This window comes from Myodes glareolus, chromosome 5 (genome assembly GCF_982192425.1).
Source record: "Myodes glareolus chromosome 5, mMyoGla1.1, whole genome shotgun sequence".
NCBI lineage: Eukaryota > Metazoa > Chordata > Mammalia > Rodentia > Cricetidae > Myodes > Myodes glareolus.
The window spans coordinates 7121861-7134988 of record NC_142030.1 but is presented as its reverse complement, the minus strand read 5'-3'; the positions used below and the strand labels follow the sequence as shown (position 1 = coordinate 7134988).

Here is a 13128-nt window from a genome sequence, read left to right as displayed (position 1 = left end):
AGTAATTTAAATCTCGGGGAATATGATACCCTCTCCTGGCCTCTGCAGGCATTGCACACATAGTACACACGCAGGCAAAACACCCATATATATTAAATAAATAAATTTAAAACATAATAAAACCATTCTATATGAATAATTATTAATGTAATCATTAAGGGTTAAAACACCATAAAAGTAATAGTATATATCTTATTTGAACTTAGGATATACTTTGAAAGCTTAATTCTTTTTAATATATAATATATTAATATATAATTAATATAAAATCATCTTATTCAGTTGTCCTGAACCAAGCTTTAGTTGGAAGTTGTGGATCCATCCCCAGTACCTTTTTCTTGGTGTAGTAATATTTCATTTGTATTTTACTTAATAAAGCTTGCCTGAAGTTCAGAGAGTAAAAAAAAAAAACCCATGCTGATCAGCCGTACAGTTCAGGCAGTGGTGACACACACCTTTAATCCCAGTGGCCAACTAGTTTGCCATAGGAACCCAGCAGTAGTAGTACACACCTTTAATCCCAGCACTAAAGAGGAATGTAAAATGAGAGGAGACAGCTCTCACACGTGGTCTCATTCTGAGGATTCATAGAGGCAGGATTGCCATTTCGGATTGAGGTAGAGGTAAGAGCCAGTTGCTGGCTGTTTTGCTTTTCTGAATTTAAGGCTCAATCCCAATTTCTGTCTCTGGGTTTTATTAATCCTACTTCTTTTTGGTCTTTGGTTTTTTTGAGACAGGATTTCTCTACATAGCCCTGGCTGTCCTGTAACTCACTGTGTAGACAAGGTTGGTCTCTAACTCACAGAGATCCACCTGGCTCTGCCTCCTGTGTGCTAGTATGAAAGGTGTGTGCCACAACCATCCGTCTAAGCACCATCAGCACCATGACTTTGAGTTAGTGACTCTGGGCATGGGCCCAGGTATCCAAGTTCCTTATGCTCTTCCTGTGCAGCCCCACCTTGTCAAGTTTGTTCATGAACTGATGGTCTCTGTTGATCCATTTACTTTGTTTCCATTCATTCTGGTTCTGGTACCTGTTGCCTTGGAAATGTACTAGAAAAGAAACCAGTACCAACCTCCAAAGCCAAACTATAAGTGAATGCAACTTGTACTGTGTCTAGCATCTACATGTCAGCTCAGCCCAGTGAAGAGAGCAGATTAAAGTTACAGAACCAGCACTTGAACCAGGGCCCCTAATGGAGATGAATATTTCCTTCAGCAGTCTGCCAGCTGAATCGTGGTCTAATTAAATAGTTCAGATTTAGTGAGTTTGCATTTAAAGTATTAGCAGATCTGAGAATGGGTAAAGCTAAAATGAGTTAGAATCTTTTCTGTAAATGGGAAGTTAAATTATCATAGTAATTTGATTAAATCATTTTTAAATCTCTCCAGCTAAATCACGGCCTTTAAAGAATAGTTTGAAGTCTTAATTGCTGTTTGTGAGCATATCGTTCTGCTATTTGTTCTCGCCTCATTTCCTGTGACATCCGCTCGTATATCTCCCTGGGCCAGGCCAGAGTAGCAGCTAAGGCAAAGCTGAGGGGAGGGTTGCAGCTGGCTTCCCTTGTTTAACCGCACACCACGTAGAAAAGAAAAATACATTCTAGCTTATTCTAGTAATTATTACCCTAACCAAATGAAGGAACTTGGAGACAGGTCTATTTCATTCTGTATTTCTAATGTCTGTATATTATATTCATTCTATATTTCTATCAATGTCTATATTTCTACTAACTAGCCCTGCCCTGTGTAATGCAATCAGAGATGTCATTGCTAGGAACACTGTAAAGAATGTGGCTGAGAAAGTTGGAGGCGTCGGTGACATGAGCTCACAGGACAGTTCTCTTTCATTCATTGCAAAATTGTACGCTCTCTTCACTCTTATCCATTCTAGAAGCTTTAATATGGTGAGAAAGGGAACCAAGTGATGAAGCTAGGGAGTGAGTGGAAAGCTTTCCAGGGCCACATGAGGACCAGTGAACCTCGCAACGCCATGCCAAAAAGCCAGATAGGGTGCAGGAGTTCATAACCCCAGTGCTGGGAGACAGAGACAGGAAGACTCACAGTTTAATTCCTGAAGGTCACTCAGATGCACACACATGTACACTTACACACTCCGGGACGTAACACACACACATATGTACACAAGCAGAACAGACTAGGTTTGAGCTGAAGAAAGCATAGGCCTGGGGTTGCTTACTGGGCTCTGGGTGGCTCCGACACAGCTGTGTCTACCCAGTCCTGTTCCGTTCTGGGTGATGACCTCCTGGAAACTGCATCATGGCGTCTCCTGGCAATTAGCCTTTTACTTCCCGTATACTCTGTCATCTCCCAAGATACTTTCAGGTGGGAAGAAGGAACAAGAAGGGAAGATAGCAAGATTTCTCGGTGAGGGTCTCGTGACCCTCCCTCATGTCCTTCTTCAGGAAAATGTCAATCAGTTGATCCATTAGTGTTACCGTAGACCTGAGCATCTCTGTATTGTATTGCTCAGTAGTAGCCATGGTTACCATGCCAAGTTAATCTGAGCTCCATGGTAGCATCACCTTATGTCTGGAGGTAACAACACCATATGGCCATTATCTACTTAGTATACATAATGTCTAATTTACCATTCACATGGTAAAATGATTTTATATAACCCTGTACAAGAAAACTAAAGGAAATACTTTTAACAAACAGAAGGGGTATTTAACAGCATTTTGCTGGTGATATCCATTTGCCCCAATTCCTTTGCCCATTTGTTGCTGTTTCTTCTTATTGCAACAGTTGTTGATTGGTGTCTGAGTTGTGTGAAACTTTGGCCTAACTAAATACATCTTCACAGTCAACATTCACAGAGAAAAGGGATTATGAAACACGAAGGTCCCCAGAGACGCCATTATGTGTAATTAACAGATAAACTGTCATCGGAATCAATAAAACGTGCTAAATGATTCAAACTTGTATATAATTAAGTGTTTTATTTTTTTAATCCACATTTTACATTTCTCGCAACGGTAATTGCTACAACCTTGTTAACCCATTTTGTTCCTGGCGGAATTGGATTGTTAGATTAGCCAATTTAGGGGCGTAGTTCACTGTTGCAAATGTGGAAAATATTTCAAAACTCAAGATTGGAAGACTACTTCAAGGCAGGGAAATTGAGTATATAAGGACACGTTAATGTTAGAAATGCATTTAAGATCTTGAAGGCATGAAGAAGCTAGGATGCCACTCTAGCGTGAGGCTCTGTTTGTCATGTGCAGTTGTTAATTATGACCCTAGTCATTAATTTTTTCCAGCTGGAAATACGGGCTTTTGTGGGAGGATTTGGGGTTTAAACTTTATATCAGCTAAAATTTAAACTTTTTTCAATACTATTTGTATTTCTTCTTTGAGAATTTCTTAAATTTTGATCATTTTCGTTCCTTTTGCCCATCTCTTTCCAAATCCTCCCCTGTCCCCTTACTCACCTGTGTTCTGAGTTCCTTTCTATAATTCTTTGTTAAATGAATACATGAGAACGGCTTAGAGTCAAGTTGTCCAGATTATTCTCTGTTAAAGTTTTCTGCTAGTCAGTGTGCGATACATGCTGTAAATATGTGTCTATATTTACATATGTAAAGACATAAAATAATTCTTCTAAGCTCATATCAAGGATTACTAAGCAAAATTCAGGGGAAAACACAGATGTTAGAAATAACATCTGTTATTTGCAGCAGCTCTGACCTTGGGGTGACCAAGAGCACACAAATGTTTTGTTGAGAATGTTTTCATCTGTGTTCCTTTTGATATTGCTTTATGGTGTTTTTAGTGTGTGTGTGTGTGTGTGTGTGTGTGTATGCGTGTATGTATGTGTGTGATAAACTGATAAACTGCATTATTTGTGTGACTTTGATCTTACTGTTCTTGTGATTGCTGACATTCTCTGCTTCATTGTCCAGATTCCATGCACATAGAAGACGTGGAAGCTGTTCAAAAACTTCAAGACGTCTTACACGAGGCCCTGCAGGATTACGAGGCTGGTCAGCACATGGAAGACCCTCGCCGTGCAGGCAAGATGCTGATGACGCTGCCGCTCCTCAGGCAGACCTCCACCAAGGCCGTGCAGCACTTCTACAACATCAAACTGGAAGGCAAAGTCCCCATGCACAAACTTTTTTTGGAAATGCTGGAGGCCAAGGTCTGACTAAAAGCCCCCTGGGCCCTCCCATCCTGCACGCTGAAAAGGGAAGATAAACCCAAGAGTGATGTCTAAGAATCTTAGAGTTTAGTTAACAACATTAAAAATCAACAGACTGCACTGATATTTTAGCAGCAACCGTACGATGCAGCCTGCGGATTCCACCACAGCTTCCTGATAGGTTTCCTCGCCTTTATCCCACTGTTCCCTCTGTCCTATCCCTGTCCCTCCCACTCTCCCTTGTTCCTGCTCTGACATTTTGCTTCTTTCATTAATGGTTCCCTTTCTCCTCCCTTGTCTTCCTCCCTTCTTCCCCCTTTCTCCCTCCCTTCTTTTTTCTTTCCCCTTTTTTCTTCTTCCTTTCTACACCCTTCTTTTCTTGCTTTGACCTCTTCCTTCTTTTCTCACCCGCCTTCCCTCTCTATGTCCAATGCCTCTAATTGTAAGGAACATTTCTTTCACCTCCTTCATTTCTTTCCCTTTCTCGCCCTTCCCTGTCTTTTCCTTTCCTCCCCTCGGCCGCTGAACTCTTAAACGCGGTCTCTAACTGGAGAGAGATGGAAGCCAGCCCTGCCAAAGGACAGAGATCCATAATATGGATGCCAGTGAACTTGTCATGAACCATGACATCCCCAGTGAGTAAGGAATCAAAGAGAGAACCGTACCTAAAGTACAGTGCAACCCAAGCGAATCGACTTAGCGCAGTATTAGATTCCACGGGGCAGCTTCCGATCACACGACCTACGCGGCAGCCTGGGCTGCTTCTCCTTGCTTTCTCATCTAGATCAGTTACAGCCATTTGATTCCTTAATTCTTTTGTCAAGTCTTCCAGGTATTGGTTAGTTTAGCTACTATGTAACTTTTTCAGGGAATCGTTTAAGCTTTATTCATTCATGCAATACTAGAGAGGGGTAAGGATACCGCAACTTTGCGCTGGCTTTGAACAATTGAACACTAATGAAGGACAAATGAACCCTGAAGGAAGATTTTTAAAAATGTTTCGTTTCTTCTTACAAATGGAGATTTTTTTGTACCAGCTTTACCACTTTTCAGCCATTTATTAATATGGGGATTTAACTTAACTCAAGCAATAGTTGAAGGGAAGGTGCATATTACCACGGATGCAATTTATGTTGTGTGCCAGTCTGGTCCCAAACATCAGTTTCTTACATGAGCTCCAGTTTGCCTACATGTTCACTGACACCAAGGATTAGATTACACCTACCGTGATGCCAAGCGGTCACACCCACGAGCACTGCACATGGGATCCCTATCCGTAGAATTAGCACCAGTCCACCTCCCCGCTGGGAGGGACAGTCGCCAGATTTCTAGCTGCCCTCGTGCTTAGCAACGAGACGCTGCCTGGACGCAGTTACAAACTCTGTTTCAGAAGGAGCTCTGAGCCAATATCATTTCAGAGGCAATAAGGCTAACGCCAGAATTCAAGCAACCCAATCATCAAAGACAGCAGACGCCTGACCAAATTCTAAAACCTAATCCGGAGGAGTTGATTCTCTTAGGAATGATTGTTTAAATTAACCTGCAGTTTTGTTTCATTTCTCTGTTCGTTTTTACCAAGAGCTAAGCCAATAGAGTGCTTTCCAACCCGTGTGGTCACAGCATGAAAGTCAGTCAGTTTCAGAACTGTAACCAGGTGTAATCTAACGAAGAAATCAGATGCCCCCCCCTCCCGGAACCTACAGTCGCCGAATAACCAGAAAACAGTAACCTCCATAGAACGCTTTTACCAATGGACCAGTGTTAGTAGCTGCTCTCTGTATTCTGTGGACAGTCTTATTCTATGTACACAGATGTAATTAAAGTTGTACTCCTAACAAAAGACTAGTTCAGCTTCCATGTTCCATGTTTGCTACGCTTTTCGGAACTTTACGTTGCATTCAGAAACTGTCGTCTTGTTCTCGTGGTGTTTGGATTCTTGTGGTGTGTGCTTTTAGACACAGGGTAGAATTAGAGACAGTATTGGATGTATACTTCCTCAGGAGACTACAGTAGTATATTCTACTCCTTACCAATAATAAAAGAGATTGAAACTCCAAACCAGTATTCATTATGATCAGACACACATTGAAATCATAATAATATTTTCAAAACAAGGGATAATTTCTCTAACGGTTTATTATAGAATACCAATGTATAGCTTAGACATAAAGCTTTGAATATTCAAGAATATAGATAAGTCTAATTTTTAAATGCTGTATATATGGCTTTCACCTGATCATCTCTCAGATGTTGTTATTAACTCGCTCTGTGTTGTTGCAAAACTTTTTGGTGCGGACTTGCTTCCAAAACTATTGCTACTTTGTGTGCTTTAAGCAAAATACCTTGGGCTGAGGATGCCTCAGCCCTGTGCTAGGAATACTGTGTATCTATCATTAGCTATATGGGAATATATCGTAGATTGTGGTTCTCAGTAGAGAAAGTGACTGTAGTGTGAATCTAGGTAAATCATCATTAGCAATTCATTCGGGTGGTCAATAACTTGAAATTGATAGCTGTGGTAAGTTTGAAAAAATTGGCAAATCCCTGAAAAACCATCAACAGAAAATACAACTCCTGGGAGGATAAAAAGGTGCTGATCTTGTAAGATTCTTTATCATGTAAGTGTTTAAAAACATTATTTTCCAGAAGGTTTATGCAGGGACTAAGTTACTACTGTGCAGCTGTGCTGTGGATGCAGCCGGACTAGAGTACAGCCACCGTCTCGCTGTATCACAGCCAAGTATGTGGGCTGCAGCAGTCAGAGCCTGCAAGTGTACACGTGAGTCAGAGACACATTTGCAAAATGCAGTATGATGTGTAGTCCTCAGTTTAAAAGACTTGGCTTTTCCAAACAGCAAATATCTCATAACTAAGGGGAAAAAACAGCTTAAAATGTAGATCTAAAGGAAATGCACAGGCTTTCGGGCAAATACCCGTTTGTATCTTGCTCGAGCAAAGTTTATTGTTTTCTCAAGTTTCAGGCAAGACCGTTTCGTTAATGCCAAATGTCAGGAAATCACCAAGGTGTATGTTTTAGCCGTGCGATTTACAGTTTTATCTTTCTTTTAGCTTTGTTCTTATTTAAAGCAATATGATTGTGTTGACTCCTTGTAGTGACACTCGTGTTTAATCAAATCAGATTGTTGTATTTATTCCACTATTTTGCATTTAAATGATGACATAAAAGATATAAAAAATTTAAAACTGCTATTTTTCTTATAGAAGAGAAAATGGATGTCGGTGATTGTATTTTAATTATTTAAGCATCCCTGTTTACCTGCCTGGGACAACATTTCACGGCAGTCTTATTGCAAAAGATCGCAAATGGACAAAACAAAATTTAAACTGCTTACAATGATCCAGGAGTTGCATTATAGCCAGTAGTGAAAATAATAACAATAATAATTAATAATAATAATGAAACCATGTCTATAGCTGTAGATGGGCATCACATCTGTAAAGCAATCAATTGTATATTTTTGTGATGTGTACCATACTGTGTGCTCCAGCAAATGTCCATTTGTGTAAATGTATTTATTTTATATTGTATATATTGTTAAATGCAAAAAGGAGCTATGATCCTGTGACTCCAATCAGTTCAGATATGTAACTCAAATTATTATGCCTTTCAGGAGGATGGTAGAACAATATTAAACAGGCTTCCACTTTTCGCGCTCTTTTGTCCTGTGTTTCTTTCTCCCCTCGCTAAAGAAACAAACGGATCAACAGCGCCCTTTGTTGCCGCTGCTCAAAGAGTAGCTCTGAGGACCCGGTCCCTAAAAATAAAGTAGGACTTTAAGTAAGAGCTATATAAAGGCCTGTCAGAATGAATTCTAGGGTGCCAAGAGACATTTTGCATATTTAAGGGTATGCAAAGTGTCTCATGGCACATTAGAATTCCTTCTGACAGGCCTTTATATAGCTCGTATTTAATCTGAAGCAGCCCCTGCTTTACTCCAAATCACCGCCTCTGTGTCAATGTCAAAACAGAAAACTTTCCCCTATTTTAAGATCACATTAAAACCTGTGAGAGATATCTATTATTTCCTTCTATCGACAGTTACATCGAGCTCCCGGGCTGGCACACAGAGCTCCGGGAGGGCCTGCCTTTTGTGAAGGGATTCACAGTTCAGCCCCTGACCAGCACTCCTGGCAGGGAAGTCTTGGCAGAGCCCTGGGATCCACGCACAGGGAGGAGGCTGTCTTGGAATTCAGGAGGGTTAAACAGCACTGTTGACAGCAAATGACCTTTTGCTGCCCTCCTGCTTGGGGTCAACTTGGAGCTTCTCCTGGATCCTGTGGAGCCATCACCAAGTGCTAATATGCTTGTGCCCACTGCGCCTGCCTAGCCTGTCCTTTATTTCCTCTGCCCGGCCGGAGAGGGCTTCCTCAGTGAGCTTGCCCACCTCTCAGAGGAGACTGGTTCTCCTGGGACACAGTCCTGACACAAAGGCCACTAACTAGAACTGGTGTCTCTAGGACCACAAGATTACCCAGCTAGCAAGAAAGCTCAGAGTCCCCTGTACTCTCTTAATATCTAGCACGGGGTAAAAGCCCAACGTAGTATCTCAGGGTCATATTTTAAAGTCTTGAGACGTTGCTGTATTTGTGTCAAATACCTGAAAGGCAGCATTCAAACCTAAGAAGAGATACTTGGTTTGCCTTCTCCAGCAGAGTTCCCCTTTTTAAACATGTGTGAGGCACATTTACGTACTTTTAAAAACCCAAACATTTAAATTCTCTTGCTCTTTTATAACCTGTAATTACGAGACAGCTTTTGTGGCACAGACATTTGTCATGGCTGCTACTGGCTTCAAAGAAAGTGACAGCGGGATTTTGACGTTCTCAGATGTGTTTGTCAGTTTGGAAACCAAGTAGATTTGTCTGTTGTTTGTTCTTAAGAATCACTTAAATTGAACAGTTTGCAAGCAATTACTTGTTTTACATGTTGATATATTAGAAGGGGCATGCATTACTTCGCAGATTATTTTAATGAACAACATATCATTCTTCAGGATAATTTAAGGATTAGTCAAATGTTGCATTCAAAATACTTTAAAAAGTATTGAAAAGCTGAAAACCCAGGTTGCTGAGTTTCATAAACCTTCATGAACACATACCAAATGAAAGGAATCTATAAAATAACATCCAACTTTAATGAGGCATGGTCATCTAATCATCGTAACTCACAAGAGTAAACATGCCCTTTGGTGTACCATCCCAGCTATTTAAAAAAAAGGCCACTGACAACATTTTTGTTCCAACTGTCAGTAGTTGTTTAATAATAACAAAACAATGGTTCTCAAAACTCGTGTCCATGCTTCAAACTTGGAGTATTGAGAGTCACATGTCCCATCCAGGAAGGGCACAGGTATGGTTTCACTGGGGTCTGCCATGCGACCTGGGCATTGGGACATTTGAAGAAGAGCTTCAGATGATTTCACTGGAAGATAAGGATGGCATCGAGTTCTCTGTGCTTTTGTCATTTTTCTCATTCTGTAAATGCCCTTAAAAGAGCTTGCTTGTATTGGCTCTGGACGTTTGTTACTGAAGAAAAAATCCAAGGCAAAAGATCTCTTCTTGGTTTTGTTTCCACAAAGACAAGGGGATATTTGTAAGATGGGGGGTATCCTCTCACCCCAATTCCACTTCTGCTTTTACTGCCTCTCCCCAAAACACAAGGAAACCTCTGGGAAAAGTCTGTCTTATTTTTAATTCTGTGTGTCCCTGTATGTCTCTATGTACGCTCATGTGAGTACAGATGCCCTCAGAGGTCAGAAGAGGCAACAGTTGGAGTTGGAGTTAATACTTGATAGTGTGTAGCAAATGTGAGTGCTGGGAACTGAACCCCCATCCTCTCTGCAAGAACAGCAAATGCTCTAGGCCCAAGGGAACATATTTTATTTGGTTACTCATTGCACATCTAGCTATTTGCCAGTAATAAATGGAGTTTCCAGCTCAACAATTTGTATGCTGAATATTTCGTGCTTATTTTTATTTTAATCTGTTCATTTGGCCCTTTATTTTGCTTTGAAATTCATTCACATGTTCTGAAGGGGAAAAATAATTTTTTCTCTATTGAAAAGAAGGAGGAAGAAAATTTCAATTTTTTTTTTTTTTTTTTTTGCAGAACTTTGGACTAAACTTTTTTTCTACCCCTGTGTTTTCAAGGTGTAGGTTTAATTTATGTTTCGGGTAGAAATAAGATGGGGTTGAGGGTAGAAGTGCTTTATTCTTAGACTTATGCAGAAGCTGGCAGTCTTCCTGGCTCCTTTGAGAACTTTATTGGTGACTAACCTGTGAAAGAAAAGCAAGATTCATTTGAAGGTTGGTTCTTCCACAGTGAAGAATGGGCACATGCTTAGCAGACATTTCCACAGTCTACTGGGTACAGATGTGTTTCAGCTGGAGCATCTCCTCTTTTCCAGCATACACCCAGCTTCTTGCTTTTCCTGCCCCATGGCAGTGTGAAAAACCAAAGCAAGTAGCCAGAGATTGATTGTGAATTGCATCTTATTATGAAACAAAGTGGAGAAGAAAGGAATTTCAAAATATAATCCTCCGTTTCCAGGAGTATTTGTCTTGTTCTCCACGAAGCTCAAGTTCTGAAATAATGTGCCCATCAGGGGCTCAATGTTGCGTGTCCAGGCCAGTTGGTCCAAGGGCTTGTTATGATGGTAATGACCCTACTGTAACGTGAGCTTGGATCACAACAATGCAATTGCTACCAGCTCACCCGCTGAGAGAAATATTTTATTATTGTTGAATATCCTCCGTAGAGATTTGTTTTTCCTGTTACTGTTTAAATTAAATTCAGTGCAGAACTGCCTGATGATTCCTCTGGAGTATGTTTCAGATAAACAACTAGTCTCAGAATTTAGAAATCCTAGCTAGTTCAAATTTGTTTATTAGCAGAAAAATTACATAGGTGACACTGTCACCAGGGGTGATGACTGCACCTACGCAAGAGATTTTCTACTGAATCAGTGGATAATGACCGAGAACTCCCTGTTTTATTACAAATGCCAATCAGAAAAAAAATAGGTACAATTATATAGCCTTAGAAAATACTAATCCCCCCCCCCAAGGGCCATAGAAGTTCTGGAGTGATGGAATTCATCCTCAGTAGAAAATTAAATTTATTATCAAATGGGGGGGCGGTAATAACCAACCTTCAACAGCTGCCCTGTAGACAGAGCTTCTGTAGGTGAAAGATTTTGGCTTATAGTCTATTCCAGCAGAGTTTTTGAGAATGGTCAAGAATGTTCGTAAGTAAATGGAATTACTTGGAAAATGATTCCAGAGGCCCTAGATTGCATCTTAGACTGAAGATACTGCACAGAGGGGTGCTGGATGATACTAATTCTGTAGCATGCAGCCAAATTATAATCCGAATTTATTATACTCCCACCAAAAGATAGAAACCGGAAAAGCAAATAGGTAGAAGAAAGAAAATGGCTCTGTTTAATGTTTGTAAAAGCAAGAGTGCCTGTGTGTATGTGTCGAATATTGGCAGGCTGATTTTAGGGAATACCAACCTACTCAGAGTTACTACAAGAACCAGCAAGGAAATAGTTAGGGCTAGCAGAACCTAGAAGGATGCCATTCACACTGCAGTTAAGTCTGAACAGCCAGTCAACTTACATGGTTTTTCTGAGAAGTAAAGTACTGCCTGCTATCTTAAAAAAAATCCAACACAGGAAACTAAAAGCTTACGAGCAACTTTGGAAATGAGGTCATGAGTTGGGCTGATTCTCGTGAATTGAGACTTCCTATCGTCGCAAACAAAGCATCTGAGGATGGATGGAAGTCAGCTGCTAATGGTAGCAGTTTTGGAATGATTTCTGAGATTGTAGTTTGAATTTCTAAGGCTGCTCTTTGGCCATGGTTCTCTTTCACTGAGCAAAGTGAATAGTTCAGCATTTACATGTCAAGTGTATTCACACTTATAGATTAAGAAATATATAGCTATATGTCTTTAATGTCTGCACAGAAACATATTTTCTATTCACAGAAATAAATATGTAATCATTGATAATTTCTAGGCTAGATAATAAACCGATAATGTGGTGATAAAATGATTTTTTACATAGGATATTCTTTGTACATGACATGTTTTATGTAACATGATCTGGGATGCAAACATAAACTGTGAAATGCTATCAACAATATGCCACACTACATAACACGGGAAATTGAGTCTTGCAGTGTAAGTTCAAATTCCAGCTCTCTGTCACTAACTAGCTTCATGGCATGACCACTAATGAAATCTACTCTAGTTAACAAAATGGGGATGGCTATGAGCTCAGAGGACTGCTACCACCAAAACATTCAATGATGGAAAGAGATATTTTCTACCTAATGCTCAATAGCTTGAAATTTCAATCCATTCTTAAAAATTCCTTCCTAAGAGAGGATAGATAAGATTCTAAGGTAATCCAATGATAATAGGATAAAAACCCACTGATATTGGGGGTAGTGTGGGTATCTGGACCCCTGTTGTTAGCAGGTATATGTGAGGGTTTCTCCCTGGGGAGACTGCAGTGAAGAGCTATAGGGGCAGGGTTGCCTTGGCAACTCAGTACGGTTGTGCTGTGTCCAGAAATCAACAGTGGCCCTGGGTGATGGCATTGTACTAAGTTCTTTGGGTGTTTTAAAGAGTTTAAACACACCTCGTAACATTATGAGATCTTATAGAGAAGTTAAGTGGGTTAGTGACTCCTTTGCCCCATTGATAGAGTATCTGACAGATTTAAGAAATGTTTATTTGGTTTCGCAGTTTCTGAGCTTTCTTTCCCTGAGGACCTGGTGCTGTGATTTGGGAGGAATGTCACAGCAGTAGGGCACACAGGAAAGGAGAGTGGTCTGTAGACTGAAGACTCTGGGTTCTTTAGCCCAATCCTACTGGACTGGTTTGGCTCTGCCTACCAGGACCCTACAACTGCTAATGAAATAACTACTCA

The 13128-nt window shown here is 40.4% G+C and overlaps 1 protein-coding gene across 17 annotated transcripts in view; it reads left to right on the top strand.

Annotated features, from left to right (window-relative positions):
* Esrrg (estrogen related receptor gamma) overlaps positions 1–7835 on the top strand; it is a 613673-nt gene extending 605838 nt beyond the window's left edge. For all 17 annotated transcript variants that reach the window (XM_085687546.2, XM_085687547.2, XM_085687553.2 and 14 more), the window contains one exon: positions 3927–7835. In XM_085687546.2, the coding sequence (XP_085543672.1) occupies positions 3927–4171 (245 nt within the window). In that variant the 3' untranslated portion in view covers positions 4172–7835. The remainder of the gene's footprint in view (positions 1–3926) is intronic.
* The last annotated feature ends 5293 nt before the right edge of the window (positions 7836–13128 follow it).